The 22,194-nt window shown below is 53.4% G+C and overlaps 1 protein-coding gene across 1 annotated transcript; it reads left to right on the top strand.

The window, feature by feature from the left end:
• Positions 1 to 697: 697 nt before the first annotated feature.
• LOC132246854 (argininosuccinate synthase-like) lies at positions 698 to 21,904 on the top strand (the record flags this gene model as incomplete). The annotated part of the gene is made up of 7 exons (XM_059720119.1): positions 698 to 786; positions 7,707 to 7,766; positions 8,817 to 8,929; positions 10,093 to 10,161; positions 11,565 to 11,753; positions 18,403 to 18,459; positions 21,812 to 21,904. Coding segments are annotated over exons 3-7 (516 nt in total), but the record flags the coding sequence as incomplete, so codon positions are not given.
• Between the last annotated feature and the right edge of the window lie 290 nt (positions 21,905 to 22,194).

Below are 22,194 nucleotides of genomic sequence, written 5' to 3' on the forward strand. Positions count from 1 at the left end.
AAACAGTGCTACCACTGCATGGCTCCCCTCCATAGGATCTCAAGGCATCCCTGGGTGCCATGGCCACCTGGTTGAGAGTCACTGTGTGCTGAAAGCTTGCGATATGCACATGGAAGGACGCTGGCATTTTCCCTGCCAAGTAGCAATGCATTCAGGTTAGAAAAGACTGTGCCAGCCTCTGGGGAGCAGCTACAGGTATGCATGTACCCCTAGGGAAACAGATGTGTTGGATTCTGCTTGCCACCACTTCCCAGGAAGAGCAAGAAACTACCTCCTTCTCTCCCCGTCCCAGGTGGGTGCTCTGTAATGCTTGCCTGGTACGTGGTGCATCCCACAGCTGGGCAGTACCTGCAGCCGGGTTGCTATCGGGACTCTGCCGTGCAAGGCGGTGTGTGCAGGCAGATGGCAGGTGGGTGCAACTCCAGGCAACGGGCTGAGATGAGGCTCCTGGCTGCTGGTGTGAACTGATTTTCATAGCTTGCCCCTGACTGCTGGACTGTGCCAGGATTGGGCTTCGCCTTGCATGGGTGGAAGCCCTGCCCGGTGTTTCTCTGCCCTGCTGTGTGGGGGACGCGGCCTGCGTGTAGCAGGGGAAGCAAAGGCTCCTTGTTGCAGGCTGGGCAGAGGCTGGGCTGGGCAGAGGGCAGTCCCTGCACGGTGGGGCCAGCCCACGGGGCAGCCCCAGCCCGGCCCCGCCTCTGCCCCCGCCTCTGCTTATAGCCAGGGATGCTGCTGCCAGCAGAGAGGAGGTGGCAGAGTTGCAGCTGGAGACGTCGCCCTGCCTGGGTAAGTGTGGCTGGGAGGGAAGGAGAGAGCTCCCCACAGCCTAGTGCAGGGGGAGTGGGGCCGCAGCTTGCCTGGGACCTCAGGGTGAACGCATGGAGGGGAGGGTGCAGCAGGGTGTGTGGGGGGATCTCTGCTCTGCAATAATCTGTGCCCAGCCCCGGAGACCCATGCACTCATGCTGCTCTAGCTGGGGCTGCATCCCTGCGCCCTGGTGGGTCCCAGCCCCAGGGAAACCCATGGGGGGTTTTGCCGTGGGCTGGGTTGGATGGGAGGCTTCCCCCCAATGCAGACGGGTCTATGTCAGTGTAATCAGGTCGGACTAAACCCATGTGCATCCTGATGTGGCAGCGAAACCCACTTCTGCATGAACTGTGAACCCCTCGGGGCAGTGCTCCTTGGGTTTGCGCAGTGCCTGACCCAATGGGGACGTGGGTCCGTGGCTGAACCCATAGTGCTTCACCAAAAGTAGGATGCTCTTGCCCCTAGCCCTGTTCCCCCAGCACCCCCTTCCCTCCCTCCCCGGTGACATTTCCCATAGCCCTGTTCCCCCAGCACCCCGGTGTCACTGCATGCCAAGCGCCCGTCTGCCATCGCACCCAGCCTCCGTGTGCTCTGCAGGCAGCTGTGTGCGGAGGGGAGCTTGGAGTCTGGGGGCTGTATTACAGCTGACGGTGCCGCTCACCCTAACCATGTACCCTTTGGTGACTGGCTCCAGGGCAGGACTTCCTCTTGCGTGCCGAGTTGCAAGAGTCTTTTCATGCTGATTGTTATTGCAGCTCCGGCATTTCCCTGAAGGCAAAAAAAGAAAAGGAAAGCTATAAGAACTGGCAGTTCCTGTAAAAGGGATGGCAGCAATCACAGGGAAGTTGCCACACCATAATCAGCTGCACTGAGAAAGCCCCGAGCCCTACCCTTCAGCCACGGCTTGTTTGCTCTGATTTCACGTCCCAGAACTTCAGCTCCAGGCGACTTAGGAAACACCCTCTCCCTTCCTCTTTGGCACGGTCCCCAGGGGCTAAAGCGCTGGGGATCGCTGCCTGGCAGACAGCTTTGGCAGCCAGCCCTGGGAAGACAATCCTGTAGCTCTCTCAGTGTTTCCCTTCCCCTCCGTTAGTGAGGACAGTTCATGGGAACCATCCTCCTGTCCCTCACGGACCACGCAGGCTAGGGGAATAAACAGACCGCCCGCTGTCCAATTCCACCTCTACCCCCATGCTCTGGTGCCTGATTTCCAAGTTCCTGCCATTCCTGATGTTTTGACTAATTTCCCTGGCTTTGTCCACCTATCCGTGCCGGCAATAATGAGCCTCCCTCATGGGGAAAGTTGTGAATTAATTCATGTCTGGAAATAGCTGAGCCCATCTACAGAGCCGAGTCCTGTTGTCAAGAGACAGGGATGTTTGAAGGATCTGAACGGGATCCCTCCTTTGAAAAGAGATTTCCTGTTAGGATATAGCCCTTCCAATAACCTTATCTCACTCCAACAGGGGCGGCAACAAAAAGGGAGATCCCTGCCCTCCAGGTGGGTGATCTTCATGGTGCAGGGCTTAGAGCAGGGGCAGGCAATTATTTTGGGTGGAGGGCCGCTTCCTGAGTTTTGGCAAGCCATTGAGGGCTGCATGACAGGCACCCAGGGGCAGATAAACATTAATTTTCTAAATTTTTTAGGGACCCCGCAGGCTGGATAGAATGGCCTGGTGGGCCGCATCCAGCCTGTGGGCTGCATTTTGCCCACCCCTGGCTTAGAGAGAAGCATTTAACTCTCCTGGTGCGCCCTTCGTGCCCTCTGACAGCTCCTTTCTCCGCAGGGGACGAGGGCAAAATTCACAAGTTCCTTGCTCTCCGCAGTGTTTCCAAAGGCATCTTTAGTCCCCCCTGTGTTTCCAGGAAGAGGGCTGGGGCTTACAACATGTCCTGTTCAGCAGCATTTGTCTAGCTGGGATGTTGGGTCTTTGAAACGTGGCTGGGACAATTGGCTTCATAGAGCCCTGGATGGTTCAGAGGCCTGTTAATGGGTTGTGTCCCATAAAGTTTCCAGCTCGGCTTCCCTCTGCATTCAGCAAAAGCTGTCATCACTCAGCTGGGCCCCTGCCTGGGATACTGGGCTGTCAGATGACTGTGTCAGCTTGGGTTACTAGTGATAATACAGTGAACCAGGCACTGCTATTTAGTGATCAGAGCTATTATAACGTGTTTCCCCCCCTGGAGATGGCAACTGGGTAGAGCCAGGCTATTAACAATGGCACAGTCATCCACAGTTTTCTATGCAGACCCGTGCCAGAGATAGCCCCAAATTGTTTTTTGTGTTTTGTAATTAGTGGATTGGTGGCACGTGCGACATAAAATTTGCAAGGTCTCAGTCCAGTTCTGCTTTGGCAGGTTGTTGGCTTTTGGTATGGGGGGAGCTTTGCCTTGAGACTCCCTAAGAAGTAGCCTTATGTGGTTTCCATCTCCTGCGATAACCCCCCTGCAGCCAGCCCTGTCCTAGCTTCACAAGGGGCAAATCTCTGGCTTTGAGAGCCAGGCTCTTCTCAGTCTGGTGACCTGTAGTGCCCCCACCTCCTAGATCTGCTTCTTTCTAGTTGGCTTGCAGGAAGGGGTGGGGGGTTGTTTTCTTCTTTAACAAGAAGGGTATCAGAGTGCCAATGACCCAAAGCAGCATGGCAGGCTCTGCTCCAAAACAAACCATCTTTATCATGCCACTCCAGTTCCCTCTGGTCCTTCCTTGGACTCTTTTTATTTTTATCCCTCCAGCTCTCAGAGCCTCACTCCCTTCCTTAGGCCTAGCCAGCCACACTTGCAACGACACAGTTTTAAAAACTATAGTATTCACCTGGGAAGAACAGTCCTCCAATAAAATGAGGCATTACGCCACAGGGAGCAAATGAGGGAGCAGTCCTTGGGTGCTGGTACCAGCCCCAGATGGCCATGTGCAGCATGGTGCAGGGCTTAGAGATCCCGTACACAGCCCGTGCTCATACTGAAATGCTTGACATCAAGTGTCCTCCCCAAGAGCCACAGGCTTGAAACTCAGCCCTTGCAACACTTTTTATCACGCAGGTGCTCATCTCCTCAAAACCGCTGCGGTTTGTGTTAAGTGGCCCTCTTTGCTGGCCGTCCGGCCCTGAATGAGGCATGGAGGAAAAATGCCATGGGAAAATCCCCCAGTCCCTGCTCCTATGCTGCGGGTGGTGGGAGGGCACTGTTCTCCAAAGCACCTCTCTCCCCAGCACTGAATTCTCTTAAAGAAAGAGTCAGAGGGATATTTCATGAAGCCAAATACGGGGAGCAGTGCGGGGGTTATTAGCACTGGGCCTTTCCAGAAACAAGTCCCAGGGCTCGCGAACGCTTAGGCACCTCTGATGCAGGGTGTCTGCACGGTGCATCTCGACCCTGCCATTTCCTGTAAATGCCCGGCCTGTGAAGGGGAAGGTGCAACACCCAGAAATCATTATGCAATAAAACAGGTCTCTGTCATGTTCCAAGATATGCCAAGCAGTGTCTTTGGCTGGGGTTTTCAAAGCCAACCAAGTGGTGAAGGAGCACTAGATCTGTTGCCTTGCCGTGTGTTTTGTGCCCCTGGGAGCGTTTCGAGAACCCCACCCTAGGCCAGTCTGCCCCCTCCCTTTCAGGCCGAGCTGGGGGATGCTTTGCCTAGCACAGGTCGGGGCAGGGCGAGGTACAGGTTCGGGGCAGCTGACTGATGCCAGACCTCGGCTGTGCTGGTAGTCAGATTATCTAATCTGCCTGTTTCTCATTAGCTAACCGCCAGGCTTGAGTGAAATTGGGAGCGATCGTAAATTGTCCCAATTGCCTGGAAGGGGTTGGAGCTCTGCCAACCTACACCAGCACAGCCCTTGCCCCACGGCTCCAGGGAGAAGTGAAAGCGCCTGCAGTTGTGTCCTCCAGAGCTTCCTCCTTGCCCTGCCCTCTGGGAGGGTTAGTAATTTCCTGCCTAACTGATGCCTGTGGTCTCCACACCCCACCCCGGAGCCCTGTGCGGGAGCCTGTCGGAGATGCTGGCTCTGGGAAGCTGTCTATTCATCGTGCAGATGCCCTGCCCTGTTCTGTGCCCACCTGTTCCTTGCAGCCCACCAGCCACAGAAGTGCATCTAACTGGTGCCAAGGTCAGCGGGCTCAGCATCCAGTCTGATGGGGCACCGCAGGCTGCGCCGGTCCCTGCTGCACCCCTGGATAAGTCAGGGGTGCGACACTGATGACACAGGCTGAAGAGACCATTCGGGGAGTAGCTGGGGCCAGTAAGGGACTGATGTGCCAAGAGCCTGAATGCAGTTCAGCGAGCGGCTCTGGCCAGGGTCGCTTCACACGCAGGTGCCTTTGGTTCACCTGAGGCTAGGTGAGTCCCAGCAGAACTAGGATTTTTTAGTGGCAATCCTGGCATGAACTAGCATGGCAGAGAGAGCCAGTCTCTTCCAGCCCTGTGGCTCTGGGTTCAGATGAGTTCATCCCCTACCGCTGGGTCTTGCAGGGTTGGGAACTTCCTGCCATGTTAGTGTTGCGTACCCAGTCCGGTGGATTCAAACGCTGGGTTTTATGTAGCCTCGGAGCAGTTAACCAGAGCTACCGTAGGCAACATAGTAGGCGCCTGCTGTCCCAGGCGCTTCTGCATAAAACACATCCTCCCTCCAAAGCCAACAGGCTGCGTATGCTCTGTCTCGCTCCTGCAGGTACTATTACCGAGTACGCCACCAGGTACTTTCCAGTTCACTCAAACAGCAGATGGAAAATTGATCTTGAATGAGGGGTCAGGAGAACGGGGTTCTCAGCTTCGCTGTGCCCTTGATCAAATACCCCTGGTGATACCCCTCTAGTGCTGCTCCCCCGCACAGGGAGCTCTGACTGATCTGCAGAGGGCTGAGAGATGCTCCACAGCTGTGGAGGACATGCAGCAGGTGGTTGTGAGCTAGTTGGCTGGTGTTTCCAGTAGCACAAGGATCCTTCCTTCCTACCAAGGATCTTCCAGCCCATTTATGTGGGGGTGAAGGGATGTGTGGGCACGTAGGACAATATTTTCCTCTACCAGCTTGAGAAAGTATCACCAGACAGGCAATCTGAGTGTGTGTCCACACTGGGTGACAGTGCGAGTGACACGGCACACCCAGACACCGGGGAAACAATGGCTGGTAAAACTATTTGAAGGCTGTCTCTCGAGGAATTTCTCCTACTACACAAAGCCATGAATTTATTTCTGCCTGTGAGTTGAGCATGCTATAAGTCCCATTTCTCTGCAGGGCTGGTTAAGCTCCAGGTCGCCTATTGAGTGTCCCCATGTGAAGAGTGGAGGCATTTGCTGTTAATCTGCCCAACTCCTGATCTTTGTAAATCGATTAGCAGATCTGCCTAGAAGGGGCGTGCTTGTGGGGCTGATCGTTAGGTGTATGGGGTGCTTAACACGTGGTGACTATGCAGGGAGGGAGAGCGGCAGTGGAAGCCCCAAGTTCTGGCTCTAGCTCTGGCAGTGACTTTCTCTGCAGCTTCGGGCATCTCCTTCATCGTCCTTTGTGTCAATGGGGAGGGCGGTGTAAGAGCCAATGTTTGCAAAGAGCTTGAAAGAGGGAAAATGCTCATTATTCACAGCTTGCTGCCCCTATCATGGACATCCTCTGTGAGGCCTTAGTGCAAATCTAAGGAGAACGGTCCTCCTGTGATGCAGGGTGTGACGTTCAGGTGCCCGACCCAGCCCTGCTCTATTATTGTTGACATCCTGGCAGTGCCCAGAAGCCCCTGCCAAAGTCAGGGCTCCATCCTGGTAGCATGTAGCAGATCACAGATAGGAGCCTGCAATCTAAGCCAGTTGGACAGACACACGGGTGCCAGCCCCATGTGACTGCAGCATGCATGCACAGACCTGTGCTAGCTTCCAGCTCACTTGTCTGGATATGAGGGCAGAGGCTTGCCAGGGACCCTGGGGACTTTTGCGGGCAGCTGGCCCCTAATGGAAAGATTAAAACCAGCCTGGACATGGCTGCATCAATGGTCACATCCCTGCCCCAGTGACTGCAACATAGACGTACCCAGAGGGCAGGAGGGAGGAGACTTAGAGACAGGGTTTGCTTAAGAACTGGGCACCCGTTGTTGGAGCTGGATTTCCCAGCTGTTGGCATGTGAAGCACAGGTTTCTTTGGGAAATCCAGCCCCACTGGCCTTGCAGACTAATGAAACCCCAGCTCGCAGCCCCGTCTAAGGGCTTGCCAGGTGTCTGTGCTAGTTGCCGTTGGAACCCAGATCTCACAAGTCCCTGCCTGATAGCCAAGTGCAAGACCCTTCCTCCTCTTTTTTTTTCCTGAGCCATCTCTGAAATGCCTCTCCAGGGCTCTGCAGCAGTTTTCCCCTCAGGCTTCCCTTGGCACACATAACACAGAGCCCTTGGCCCTCCCACGAGACTCTTCCTGGTCATCAACCCCCGATATTACCTGCACAGCAGTTGGACTCTGAAGCCAGTGCTGTGGTCTTCCCCTGCCCGGTGGGGGCTTTGTTGCTTAAAGCAGTAATAATCAGGCACTTGTTCAGGGGATGCATCCATGCAAGCCCCTCGGATGCTGTAGTATTGTGTCCATGGCAGTAGGAAGCAGGCTGTGGTGTCTTTTGTGCAGCAAATGCATCATCCCGGTCTGGGGAGCAGGTTGCAGCTGGCTGGATTCTGCAGGGCGGGCACTAGCTGCACCTGGTGGGTCATTGCACTTCCCTGCTAGGGCAGGGTCTCCATTTCTGCTTGCCCTGTGCGGGATCAGGAACCTGCACTGTCCTGGAAGCTGCCAGCACTGCTTGGTTGTGCCTCCGTGTCTCACTCCAAACTCCATCTCAATCGCACGTCCCTGGGGTCTCCATGGGACACACTTGGCTGCAGCAGTCTCACTTGCTTGGTTCCCTAACATCTATGAATCTATGAATCTTTGCAGAGTGTTTGCTGAGTGCTTGAAGAAGGAGCCTGAAGGTCCTGGTCAGCCATCGGAGCGGAGGTAACTGCGCGCTGCTGCTTGACATGCCTCTTCCTTAGCTGCTCTCCCTTCCATTGCTTGGTCTCCCTTTCCATGCATACCAGGCGTTTTGGTGGGTTTTTGGGTGTTGATGCCCAAGAGGGCTGCTCAGGCATGCTTTAACGTGGCATGGAGCTGCAGCAGCAAAGAAACCCACCCCTGGGCCCGTTGCTACAGCCGGGGGTCCCTGGGGTCATTAGTGAAGTGACCCACAGCTGGCCTGTTCTCTGATGCCATCCAGTGAGGGGCCCAGTGGCACATGCCGGTCCAGTGTTGCCCATGCCCATCTCCTGGGGTTAGGCCCTGTAATGCGTGACCATGGTCCTATGAGTTTGCTGCTTGTTACTGCAGAGCATGCCCCAAGACAGCCCCCCTCCATTAACCCCTCTGCGCATGGCAGCAGCAGCTCTCTACAACCTGTTGGTCCCTAGCACTTCACCAGTCCTTGCTCCGTCAGGGGCCTTGGCCCTTCTCCAGAGGTTCTTCATTCCTCTGACAATCCAGACGCTCTCTCACAGTCCAAATGAATCTGTCTGCTGGGCTGGTTTTTGTCTCCTGCCACACTGTGCCACTTCCCCTAGCAGGCTCCTCTGGTCTGTGAGCTAAGCCAGAGCAGCCTGGACCAGGAGGCTGTCAGGGAGGGAGCTAGATGATTTTTTGTCTCTGGTGCTGTCCCCTCCAACCCTTCAAGGGCAAGAGGAGCTTTTCCTCTTCTAAGAGATAAATGTTTGCTTTGGGGGTATGCGTGAGATGCCAGCCAGGCATCCCCGCCCTGAGAGGTCATCACCTTGTGCTTAGAGCATGAGGAGTTGGAGTTGGGTTCCTAGTCTTGGCTCTGCCACTCATTTGCTGAGTGACTTCCCCAGTCTGTGCCTTGGTTTCCCCACTGTGTAAAATGGGCATAAGGTTGATGGCATTGCAGCATGAGGGCAACTGTCAGGTTCCAGTCTCTCTTGACCCAGCGCTGGGTGGCAGAGCCCTGGCTGTCCCAGCATGGTGACTGGGGCATGACTGCTCCCTTGCTTCCCCCAGGTACCATGTCTCAGTCCAAGGGCACAGTGGTGCTTGCCTACAGCGGCGGCCTGGACACCTCCTGCATCCTGGTCTGGCTGAAGGAGCAAGGCTACGATGTGATTGCTTACCTGGTAAGAGGCTACAGCCTGACTCCTTGTGCTCCCTGGCTTTGCCAGCCTGTCTCCCTCGGGTGGGCAAGGCAGGGTGTGTGATGGGCTCTCAGCTGCCAAGTGCTTCTGTTCTCTCTGCCTGGCAGGGGCAGTGCCCGGTGTGACAGCAGGAGCAGGGGAGGGTCTGCATGGGGGGGATAGGGTGACTGGACTCCACAAATCACAGCGGTGTTTGCAGCCCAGTGCTCCTTGAGCTCTGCTCGTATGGCAGCTGAGGCTGCAGCAATGCTCTGTTGCTTTCTGTATAATATAATGCTTCTCAGAAAATGTGGGGCCATGGAGGAGCCTGCTAGGGCTGAAACACCCTCCCTGTACAGCAAGAGAGAGGTGTGACCGCCCTCCCTGGGGATGGGCAGCTGGACCTCAGCATCCCCCGTGGCCTAGCGGAGCTAAGGGCTGCATCTTGTTATGCCAGGTGGGAGATGGGCAGGTGTGAGGCCTCATTAATGGGTTCCAAGGGAATGCACCCAATTGCCAACCCTTTCCCTATTAGCCTACTGGAGTGGCAGAGACCAGCTGGGTATGAGCCAAGGGATCGGGCACTGATCCAGCAGGCAGGGGATCATGGGAATCAGCCTGGACTCTGGGTCAGGGATTGCTGTGGCAGCAGGGATTTAGTGGCTGGGTGACAGGAGAAAAGGGGATGTGGCCATGCATGGCCTGGGGAGGTTGGTAAAGGTTAATAGCAAACAGAATGGAGCATCATTCCCACTGCTCGATGGGCAAGGGTCACCGGCACAGCAGTACATCCTCGGGCTTGGGCTTGCTGCAGGAACAGGGCTTGGAGTCCTCCCTGTTGGGGACGCAGGTGTCTCAGCAGCCTGGGCAGGGAATGGGATCTCCCTTGGCTAAGGGAAGCCTTCACTGTAGGGGTAGGGGTGTCTCTGCACAGTGTGCTCTGTCCTCCAGCCATGCAGCTGGGGAAAGCGGGACCTCCCCTCTAACCTCACCATAGCCTGGAGCCTTCTGTCCTTCGGGGTCGTCTTTCCCCGCGGGATGAGGCCAGAGGATTCTGGGTTCCTCCTTGCTCCACAGTCTTGGAGTCTCCTTGGCCAGAGCTTGGCAGGGTTGAGTTCACGTTCCAGGTCCTCACTTCACGTGCTTTCTCTCGGTCTCGTTTCCAGGCCAACATTGGGCAGAATGAGAACTTCGAAGAGGCAAGAAAGAAAGCGCTGAGCCTGGGAGCCAAAAAGGTAACACCAGCCCCCAGCATCCCATGTGCTGCTCCGTGTTATTCAAAGGCCTCTCCCTCCTCTCATGCCAAGGAGGGCAACAGATCTGCAGGTCCTGGCAGGGGCTAAGGTAATGAGCCCTCCCCGGCAGATCGAGGGCAGGAGTACTGAATAAAATACATAGTCGACCCACAGGGAGGCTGGGCTGGGATTCTGGACCATGAATCTAGACCTCTGCCATTTGGGCAGTGGGAGAGCTGCTGTCCCTACAATGCTAAACAGCTACTTACCTCCTCTGTGTGCCCTGCCACCAGAAGGGGGGCCATCCCTCATGCCCCCACACAGTCTGTGTGGCGCATCTCTGCAGCCTTATGGCCCCATTGGACCATTGGGACCTGCGCACTCAAACTGAGGGGCCATCTCCAGCCTCAGAGCTGGGACACCTCTGATAAGGATGGCCAGCTACCCTTCCTCCTGGACAAAGCCAGGAGCATTTTCGGCGATTCCTCTTGCCTATAGATTACCAAGCTGCTGTTAAAGCCCAGGTGCAAAGCATTGCATGGAGCCAGCTCTCCATAGGAGGAGTTCCCAAGTTGTAAGAAGTGCTTCATGGGGTTCCTCTCCACTTTCTCAACTCACAGTTGGATGATAAAGGTGCATGCCAGCCTGCAAAGCTTTTGGCCTGGGTAGTTTAGGATCCATCTTCCTGGAGCAGGAACTAAAGGCTATTCTTCTTTAGCTTCTACCCAGGTTCCTGTCCTGTTTTCTCTTCTCTTCCATCTAAATTTCAGCACCTCTTTCCTATGCTTTCTCTCACTCTGTTTCTTTTCAGCTTCATCTATTCATTTTACCCTCTTGTTAAAAAATCCTTTTCCTGCCATAATTTTTGGGTTTTTTTTAAGTTGTTCCTCTAAAGCTTTCTCTTCCTGCCTCTAAATATCAGAAGATGCCCTTGAGGGGGTGGTGGGTACCAGGGGTTGCATATGGAGGAATGGGCTGCTGGTTGCATCCAGACAAGGACAGCTGGATTTGGATTCACTCCATTTTGGGGGGTTGGGTACCATAAAGAAGCTTCTGCCATCACATATCTGTTCTCAGAGTGGTTTGTTTTCCAGAGCTGTTGATGCAGAACTTTTTACAAGTCGTTAGACAAGGGAAAATTCTCATTTGACTCATTAGTTGTACTAGTACCATGACACCATCCCTGCACCAGAGATGAATTGGGCCCATTCTTCTCAGAAAATGTAGCCAGATCTTTCTGGAGTCTGAGCAAAAAAATGAGGACTATGGGTGCGGCCAGTGGGACGCTGCGTAGCAGGGTGAGGTCTAATGATAAATAGACCATCCCCACCAGTTGCAGGCACCCTATGCTGATAGGAGTTTCCTAGGCCACTCTCATTGCTTGGGGCTCTCTCCTTCTGCAGGTTTACATCGAGGACATCAGCAGGGAATTTGTGGAGGAGTTTATCTGGCTGGCAGTCCAGGCCAATGCCCTGTATGAGGACCGGTATCTCCTGGGCACCTCGTTGGCCAGGCCTTGCATTGCACGTAAGCAGGTGGAAATCGCCCAGAAGGAAGGAGCTCAGTATGTCTCCCATGGAGCCACGGGGAAGGTAAAGAAAGGGAAGAGGTTTGCCTTACTCTAAGTTGGGCTTTGGATGCTTGTGAATATGGGATTCCCTAATGGGTGAGCTTGGAGCTTCCCCAAGGACCAGCTTGGATCCATTTGGGCCTCGCAATGCAATCCGTGGTCATCCTTCACACTCAGCTGTCTCCCTGGGTCATTACAGAGCAGCAATAAGCACTTGTTGCCACCCTCCAAACAGACCTGGGTCCTATATGTGTCGGGGAATCGGCCTGCTCACCACCCCCATCCCCTGGGCGACATGAGCTCCCTTCTCTTTCACCCTGTAGCCGGGGACACAGGAAGATGATTTGGTCAAGGTTACATGTGTCCCTTCTCTAGGACTCTTGGCTGGGAATTTTATTTCCATATTTTTTAATGGAAAATGTAGCTTGAAAAAAATGTCAGGTTTCCCAAGTAAAATATTACCATACTTCTTAATTTTTTTATCCTTTGGGAAACCAGGACAAAATATTTGGGGCTGTTGAGCTGAACCAAAGTGTTTTGGGCTATCTGATATGAATCCTGTGTCTGCCTGAGTTGTCCTGATGCCTCATGGCAATTTTAGTAGACTGGACTACATTTCCCAGAATGCGCTTCCCTCAGCCATTATCCCCATTGTCATGGTGCATTATTAAAGTCCCATAGCTGCGGCACATTGTTGGACTGGCCTGGGAGCCTGGCTCAGAGAGGAGAAATGGGAGCGTGAGGTTTTTGGGACATCATCTTCTGTGGACATGACATGCAGCTGAATGGATGTAGATTAAAGTCAAAACTGGGCACGTCTATACGTGCATTCATGTGCTTTATTTAATGTGCATTAAATCTGGTACCTCCATTATAAAGTACTAAGAAAATATGCATTGGCCTATCTTAATGTGCATTAATTAAAGATCACGATTTTTAAGTGACACTTACTGTGCATTAGCCTATTTTAATGAGCCTTAACTAAGTAGCATGGTATTTAAAGTGATGCTTTAAAGTGCATTAAAATAGGCTAATGAGCATTAAAGTGCATGTGTAGATGCACTGAATCCAAACTTCCAAGCTGAGACTCTTCTGAATTGTCTCTTCCATGTCAGGATATATTAACTTACTTGGGGTCTTTAATAAATTTGGAAATATTAAATGTCCCCAGGGATGGAAACTCCCACGTGCAGTCAACTCTGGGCAGAATCCGCTGTTAGGAGCTATAAAAACATCCCAGGCATGCTTCAAGGGGGAGAAAGAAGGACTTCCTTTGACCTCACTGGTCATATTCCAAGGGAGATGGAAGGAGAAAATTGCTGCGAATCTCTGATCTGGAACAGCTTGTTTTTCTCCTGGGAGGGGTGTGCATGTGATTGCATGTGTCTGGTGTGTGGGGAATGCTCCAGCGGTGGTGCTGAGGCCGTCAGGGTTGGAGGATACCTGGGCAGCAGTGCAGCCAATGCTGCGTGGGCCCCAGCTGTGGAAGCGGGTGCTGTGGGCGAGGTGTGGCACTAGGGGAGGTGCTGAGGGGCAGGACTGCTCACCTCTGCAGCTCCGGGCTGCTGCAGTTCTGAGAGGCGATGCAGAAATGGATGCTTTTGAAGCGTACCCGTACCTTCCACCCTCCTTTTATTTTAGAACAAATCTTTTTCTCTCCTCACCTGAAAGCTCTGCTCCAACTGCTTGAGGGTTTGCAGGTAGGGCTGGTTCTCCTCATCTGGACTGCCCTGAAGAGAAGGGAGGCGCAGGTGATGAAGTGAGCTTGAACTTGGGAAAGTTTGTGCCGGCTAGCTATCTACTTTGGTTAGTCTGTACGGTGCAAATCTATCCAGCCTTCTTCGGGAGAGAAGGGGCGGCATTGATCACCACACTGGGGGAAGTTTTTTTGGCCAGCATTTTCCACTAGAGGGGGCAAGGACCCTGCATTGCCATTCTGGAGGTGGGTGACTTGCTCCCCAGCCGGCAAAGAGCAAGCGCGAATGGTGGCAATATGGAGATTCCCCCGCTAGAGGCAGACAGAGACCACAGAGTGGCACAGTGGGGCCTGGCTGCTGGTCCACAGAACCTGCCCATGTAAAACCAATGAGGGACATCACCTTCCTTCCTTCTTCCTCATTCTAGACCGAGCTTTTCTGCGGCACGGTCAACCCTTGCTTCTCTTCCAGCCTGGGACTAGCTTTTCCGGTGCTGCTCTGATGCAGCCCTGATGGTGGAAACACTTTATAAGCCTAGGTGTGTCCCCTCCACCACCTGCACCCTCTCTCCTCCGGGCATGCATGCACCATCTGCACTTGCCATGGTCTGTGGTGGACACTCACTCAGCCTCCAGCGAGGAGGACACAACGCTGGCTAGAAGATGCTTCTCTGTGTTCACCCATCTAAAACCAGTGAGTTGTTTCCAGGCTGGTTGCTTGTCAGAGATCTCCAGGTGTGCTGTGGGAAGTCGGGAGGCGTATCAGACCTCCAGAGTCCACCGAAAGGAAGAGGGAGGAGGGCCCAATCTGAGTTAACCATCCCTGTCCAAGGGAGAAACAACGGGACAAGCTAGGAAGGGGGCGATTGCTATTAGGTGGCCCCAGCAGAGGGTTTGAAGAGCTTGCTGCTGTAGGGTGTGACAGGCAAAGGATTTAAGACTCAGAAGCAGGAGGGGCAGCATCTCGAGGGATGTCTGCTAGGCTAGAGCTCTTCAGTCTCTCGTTGTTCTTCCAACAGTGCTGGTCAGCTGTGGAGGTAGGGGCCACTTATGTGGTGCAGCTCCCCTGCACAGGCTTTTCCCATGCACCTTGCTACATCCCCATGTGCAGGTGCCACCCTTTCCGTTTGCTCCTCTTTAAGCCGTCCACTGGAGGGTACTCTTGAGTGATCCAAAAAGTGGGTTCAGAGGCTCACAGTGGTCTAGCAGCCTGGGAGTGATGGGGCCAGCATCCCTTGATGCCTCAGCCTGAAGGGCCAAGTCCCATTGCTGGTGGCACACGTCATGGAGCAGGATTCACTTGCATGGCTCTGGAGCCAGAGATGCCATAACTGCTTGGCTGCCATGCTCTGCTCTCCAGTGAGACAGCCCCAAAATACCCTTGCTTCTGCACTGAGCTCCCCTCCGCTGCCCCAGCTAAAAATTCAACTCCACGGACTGACACTGCAGAAGCCAACCTCCCTCCCCCACCAACTCTGACTGAGTAGCCAGGAAGCAGCACCCTGAGCCCCTGCCAAGTCTGACTTCTCCTCAGCTTAATGGTTTGGGGAGGAGGAGGTGAGTGCTGGTAACCTGACCCGGGAATGCGCCGTTCCCGGCTGCGGCAGCAGCAGGGGCTCCAGCATCTTAAATGCGCACCATCTGCAGCGCCCTTGTCTCGGGAGCAGATGGACGTGTTTTGGGCCTGTAAGGGAAATTAGTGCTTTGGTGTATGTACTGTCATATGCGCACGTGTGTAATAGTCCCAGGGGGTTCCCTGGACCAGCAGCAAATGTATCCGCTGGGCCTGGGTTGTGGGAACGGGGGGGCGAGGGGAGGGTATCTTGTTTAGTGGCGGTGGAAACTGGGCACTCATCTCTATTCCCTAAAAAGGACTAATAGCTCCCTGAGCTGTTCCCACCCTCCCGCACCAAGGTACCTGGCCTCATTAGACAGCTCTTGCCAGGGGGCTCGTCGGCAAGGACCAATTAAGATGAAAGGGTGTCCACAATCCAGCAAGCCATCAACTCCCCCCGCCTCCCCCATCTCACACTCCATGATCTTCCTCCCTACACAGCCATCCTCCCCAGTGCCTTCATGCTCCTCTCCCAACTCCCTGGAAAGAAGATGAAGGTTTCTTCCAGGTTCACTGTTGCAGCTTGTCCCCTCAGACCTCCAGACCTGGGTCCTGTGAGTCGTCCCTGCCTGCAAGGGAATCGGGAGCCCCCTGCGACTCGTCCTGATTTAGAACCTAGGCCTGGTGCATGAAGAGGGCTTGGTGCCTAAATGCCTTTGGCATTGCCCACATCTGGACTGCCACTGAACTTGTCTGTTCTTTCAGCCTGAGTTGATGTGTCACTTTTACTCTGCATTGTCCCGGTTTGACTTTCAGGTTGTCTTGTAAGCCTGGGTTAGCTTCAGTAATCGGTTATTTTTTTTTCCTTTAAGGCTTGCAATCCAAAGCAATACATAGTCATTTTGGTGAGCCTGGGTTAGACAAGCCCTCAAGAAGTCTCAGTGACACATTTAGCAAGTCATGCAGGCTTAGTGCGTATGGGGTCGTCAGCTATTTTTGAAAATCCATCCCTCTAAAAATACCTACAGTAACATTAAATGCATCCTCGGGGTGACACGTGCCTGTGGTGCAGTGGCGAGGGATCGCTAAAGGCATGAAAGCACCTCCATAGGCCACCTAGGAATGGCTTGGTCATGTCATGCACAGTCCTGTCCTCTCTGCAGGGCTGGTCCAGAGATGGGCACAGATGAGCTGTTAGCACTGCCCCGAGCTCATGCGCACGTTGGGGCGAGTTGAAGCCACAGAGATCACCTATGGTAGCTGGAGTCCCAGACTCAGGGCCTGTTCCTAGGGAGGTGGAAATTCATGGATGATCTGATATTGGAAACAGCAGGAGCTAAACCAAAAAAGGCCACTGTTTTTTCCTAGTGATGGGTGATCCCAGAGGGAGCTGAGCCAGTGTGCAGGGCCCAGTGTACTGCAGGGCCCAGTGTACTGTAGGGCAGCAGTTCCCAGACTGACAGATTGCACACAACCAATTTAAAACAATACAGCCTTAAGTACCGCCAGCAAATTTTTCAGTTCAACCTTAAGGGCCAGCAGCAAATTTGTGTCATATAAAGTAAGTATAATAAAACTGTTAATGCGTACCACTAACAGCTGGTCTGCGTACCACTGGCGGTACCTGTACCACAGACTGGGACGCTGCTGTAGGGTGTACATTTTTCTGTGTAGGAAAGGCCTCTGTTTCAACATCTCCTTCCCCTTTGCAGGTCCAGCTGCCTGCATAACCCAGGCTGTTTATGACTGAAACCAGTGAATGGCCTAAGAGCCAGCTGTTCCTACCAAGGTCATTCCTATGAGCCGGATTGCTCTTGCACTGATTTTCTGTCTCAAATAGAGCATATCTACCTGCCTATGTCCGAGCATGATGAGCTTCCGGGAGCTTATCGAGGCATCGGTTACCTAGGGTAATGCACTGGATAAAGTTGTCTTCTACCAAATGGGGACAGAGCTTCTCAGCTACCAGCCATAGGTCCAATACTGCCAGCAGGCAATGCTCTTTTAGCTCAGGGGCTGGTTCTCCTGGATTAGGAGGGTCTGGCTTCCCCCCCCCCCCCCGCAGCAGCTGTGAAGTTCTGTGTGCGAAACAAAGCCTTGAGCAACCCCCAAGTTGCTGCAGGATTGGGGCAGGTTTATTCATCCCAATTGGATGGGATCTCCTACTGAGAGGCTGCTTGTATGGCGACAGGCTTCACGGTAGCAGTGCCTGATGCCACAGCAAAGGGCAACTCCTGCATGTGCCTTATACCTTTGGTTCAGCTCAATGTGAGAGCATCATCCGTGTGTGCGCACCCAGCCCTGCAACACGGCTCTCGTCGCGGCTGGGCAGCAGCACCGAGCGGGGAGGCAGTAGCTGTGTTGTTCTTGGCTCTGCCTTGTGCCTGGCTGACAGCGGAGGCAGAGGTGGACAGAGCGATATGGCTGCGGCATGGCTTTGAGCCAGCATTTGTCGTCTCCAGTAATTCTAAAACAGATGGGTTAGGGATTACAGAGAGAGGAGGTTAATTAGAGACAGATAGTGTCTGGGTCTCTCTGGCTCTCATGCTCTCACACTGATATAGTCAGGGGGCCACTTGCCCATTAGCTGCTGTCCTGGTAAATAAGAGTGTTTTTGTCATGTGTTCGTGGGCACACAAAGCAGGGGGGGGCAGTGTGACAAACAGGCCTTCACTCCTGCCAGGAATTCAGCATCTCTTGTTTCCAGGCACTGCTGCACACATTATGGGCCCCTGATATTGCATTGCTACCATTTGCGTAGTTTCTTTTCCGCAGTTTGGATCTGCAGACCTTTTCTCTGCTTTGTCTTCATTGGATGGGATGAGAAGATGGAGAGTTGCTGGGCTGGATCCTCAGCGGGTGTAACTTTGTGGAGCTGTGTTGGCGCAATGGAGTTACGCCAGCTTACACCACCTGAGGATCTGGCTCACAAGCCTTTGGTACCCCTGGGCTTTTGCTTTCATGAGCTCAGCCAGGGAAAGCAAGTGCTCCAAAGACTGCCTGTGCCGCACGAGGACGCTCCGGCTTGGCATTGACTGGTTCTCTTGCTGGCTTTTGCAAATGGCTTGGCAAATGCACAGGGCAGTACTGTTCTTAAGACACCCAGTTTCCCATCTCATCCCCTTTCGCCTGTGCTGTCCCAAAGACCTCTCCCTACCAGCTGCAGTGGTCGGAGCTGGAGTGCATAGCCCTAGACCTTGGCCCCAGTGGGAATATTTGCTGGTGAAGGGGCACAACCGGGCCTTGGGCTCCATCTTGACCTCAGCTCCAAGGAGACCAGAGAGACCTGATTCACGTTGCCTTGCTCTAGGATGCTGCCACCACCTGCGTCCAAGTTCGCAGCCCTGTGCACGATGTTTGAACATGAGGGATGGGGTTTAGTCAAAGGACTGTCCACAGCCCACCTCTTTTCTGTTGCAGGGGAATGACCAGATTCGGTTTGAGCTCACCTGTTACGCCCTGTGCCCTAAGATCAAGGTAAGGACTTCAGACTGCCACCAAGCCTGGTGAAGACCTGGGCGCCCTTTGGGGCATATGACTGGCATGGGGAAGGGTCTGTAATGCTTGTTTGCAGGTTTACTCTGTACTTGAGATGCTTCTTGAGTGCTTGGGTGCACTCTCTGTGGTATGGTATGGGCCATGGAAAAGCCTTTCATGCCTTTCTCATCTACCTTGAGGGATCTCCAAGGGGTCCATGCTTCCACTTCTCTTTGACCTGGTCTCCAGCCCTGGTCTCCAGGGCATCACCTGCAAAACGAGTGGCCATGAGTGCCGACTCTGTCACCGTAGCCCCTTTCAGAGTGTTTGTGTTGGAGCTGGCTATAATAATCTAATTCAAGACGGTTTTTAGTGAAGGAAGATCTTTTTCTTCTCCCTCAATGAGAATTTGTCCTTCTTTTGAATTTTCTCATGATTAGAAATGGGAAGTTCCCCTGTTTTTTTCCTTTCTTTCCTCTCTACTTTCAGTCTCCCCTTCCTTTCTGTGCTTGCCTAGTAGGGACAATTTGGGGGGAAACTGGGAAAAAATAACCCTTTTTCATGACAAAATCTTTAAAAATGCAGCTGAGGGCCTTGGTTTTTCTTTAAAATGTTGTGGAAAATATTTTAAAATGTTTCCAATGTTGCTGGAGCCTTCTCATTTGAAAGGCTTGATGAAAAACTTTTTCATAGCATTTCTGGTTAATATAGTGTCCAGAAATGCTCCATGAAGCCTGGACCCCTTCCCCTGGGTGAGTGAACGCCAAGCAGCCTTCAGGGCTGACTTTTTTTTTTTGAGGCCCCAAGAAATGGAAGTGGATCAAGCACCTTTTGTTTAATTTTTATCCCCTTTGGTCACAGCCTGGGAAGTCAACCTCACCTTTGCCTAGACCCTTGGGCCACACTGCAGGCTGCTCCTTAAAATAAGCCTGCATGAGTCTTCACAATGTTCCCAGCTGTCTCTGCTTTTCCATGTTTTGGATGAGACGGGAGATGCCATGATACCATGAGATGCTCTTCTTGTGGCATAAATCTCCCCTGGTCTGTAATATTGCCAGCAAAAATGAGCCTAACTCAAACCCCTGGCATCTACGCTCTGGCCAAGTCTGAATCCAGACCTCAGTTTGGCAGCTTAGGCTCATTTCTAAATTTTCTGTCCTATCCCCAAAGACCCAATTTTGCGTCCTATCCCTGCACGGGATGCAAGCACCCGTGCTTCTGGGTGCCGATGCGAGTCAGACAGGAACTTAACAGGGTCATCGTGGTGCTGTCGCTAGGATGGTCTATGTGAGAAGACAAGCTGTTACCAAACACAGCTGTCTTGGTGACATGTTCCCCTTTCCTTGTGCAAGAGGTTACCGAATATTCTCCATTTTGATCAGTAACCACAGCTGAATTGCCTCGTTCAGGGCCTGGTCCGTTCTCTTCCCCGGTAGTATTTTTGGATGCCCGGACATGTGTGAAACAGGTCCCGTTAGTGCTTCCCACATGCAGAAGAATCAAGCAGACATTCGGGTCCCTGTTGGGGTCCCCAGGTTGCTCCTTAGCCCTCCAGCAGCATTGCTGAGGCTCGGGGTAGTCGGCTGCGGGGAATTTGTATTTTTTAACACAGACTCAAAGCGATTGCGTTTCTCTTTAACAAGCCGCCAGCTGCTTGAGGTGACGTTTTGGCATTTGAGGGGGCTGTAATGATCTTTAATTGACCTATTTTTACCCCAAACACCACGACGCCGTGAAACAAACAGTAACAAGGCAGCTGTGTTGAGTGGCTGGTGGGATAATGGATGCTTCTCCCTCCCCCCGTCTTGGCATATTCTGCCGCTCGTTAGGGTTACAGTGGCAGCTTGCAAGGGTTTTGGGTTACTCCACCTTTGTCTGGTGAGATTAAATCTGCCAATGGATGTGGTCTGTGCTTCGGGCTATGAGCATCCCTTTGCAGTACTCCCTGCTCTAGGAATTTTACCAACCCAGGCTGGAGAGGAGCTTTGTGTGTGTGTTATTTTTGGCTGGAGGCTGGGTTGTGTTAGATTTGTTCTTCCAAAATGGTGAGGGCTCTGGAGGTCCTGCAGAGAAAGCGGGGTCTTCTGCAGAAGAGTGGGGAGAGCAGGCTCTTTTCTGGGGTGGCTTCACGGAGAAAGGTTAGAGGGGTCAAAATGTCATGCTCCCAGGTTTTGTGATACCCCCAAATGAGCATGGGTTTGGGTTCATTTTATTCGAGCCACAGAAGTCCTGGGATTGGAGTGGGTCCACTTCTCAGCCTCATCTCAAGGTAGATGCGAAAGCTTCTTGTCTGTGAGCTGGATACGGTGCTCAGTGCATCTCAGTAAAACACCTCCGGTCCCATCTTTAGGGTCCTGCTAATGCCAGCAGCAGTTGCTCCTTAGATATCTGTGGAGCGGCAGTAAGTAAGATAAGACCTAGTTCTGTCCCTTCTCAGGTTTTGGTGGGATGCGAAGCAATGTATTGAAATGAGGGAGGAAGCTTTTCTATGCAGGGCTTGGCAGTCCATACAGTAGCGACTAAAAGATAGGCTGGATCCATGTCTGTGGGGGTGAAGCGGAGCTTGGAGGGCCCTGCTAACCAGTGCGGGGGCTGCTCCCCACTGGTGCCGGCTTCGAGCAGACAAGATGAGATGTGATTGTGATTCCCTGATGGTGCTCGCACCCCGGTTTGAGAGCAGGGAGATCCAAAGGGCCATGGGGACTGACCTCTCTTCTGGCTTCCCTATGTCGGGGCGGAGGCAGTTGTGGGGCTGGAGGAAGATCTTCCCGATAGAGCTGTAGTTAAACACCAGGCTTGGCTCTCCAAGGCTTTCAGGCCAGTGCTGTATTTTAAAGGGGGAGAGAAGGAGAAGGCTTTTCCTTGCTCACAAGGCTGATCAGGATGCATGAATATGTCTTTGTTTCTCACCAGAAGCTACTGGGCAGGAGGGCGACTGGGGCTGAGGTCTTGCAGTCACATTCATGCCTGTGATGGGTGCTATTGCTCTGAGCCCTGGCTTGTTGCAGCAGGGTGAAGGCCCCTTTCCGCGTTGCTTCTGCCTGTTACACTGGGTGGCTTGGCAAGTTGGATAGGTGCTACGTGCCAAGGATGCAGCCTGGCCACGTTTCAACCTCTGGACATCCTCCCCAGGGGCTCTCTCAGGCCTGCTGATGCCAACTGTGAGCTTCTGGGTCAGGATCTCTGTGCCGCAGGCCTGTCGCCTGCTTGTGAAGGGGATCAACCCTTGGGAACCGTTTGAGAGTCTGAAAAGCTGCAGCTGAGGGACCAGGATGGTTGGGCCAGAAGGCCACGAAGGTGGCCAAGGGCTGTGGTTCAACTGGACTGACCGTGTCTCTGCTCCTTCCTTCAGATCATCGCTCCTTGGAGGATGCCGGAGTTCTACAATCGCTTCAAAGGACGCAACGACCTGATGGACTATGCCAAGGTACGGGCTCCCTTCCCAGTGACCTGGGTTGTTCCTCTTCACCCTTTGCTCCTGATGTAGGCTGCTTCCTCCTTTTTGGTCCTGTCCTCTGTGCTGTCTATCCACTGAGGGAGTGGGCTCCCTTCCTGTCTCCTTAAGAGGCCGGGAGGCATTGCTATGTGGAGCATCGAGCGCTCCCTCCGTACCCAGGGGCTGAACACATGCCTTTACAACCTCCCCTGTGGTGTGTGCAGGAGTGGAGAAATGTAGAACAAACCCATGTGTCCCAGTATTGTTTAGAGGCCTCTGTCAAGACCGGGGCCCCACTG

The sequence above is a fragment of the Alligator mississippiensis genome, unplaced genomic scaffold (genome assembly GCF_030867095.1).
Source record: "Alligator mississippiensis isolate rAllMis1 unplaced genomic scaffold, rAllMis1 scaffold_171, whole genome shotgun sequence".
Lineage (NCBI taxonomy): Eukaryota > Metazoa > Chordata > Crocodylia > Alligatoridae > Alligator > Alligator mississippiensis.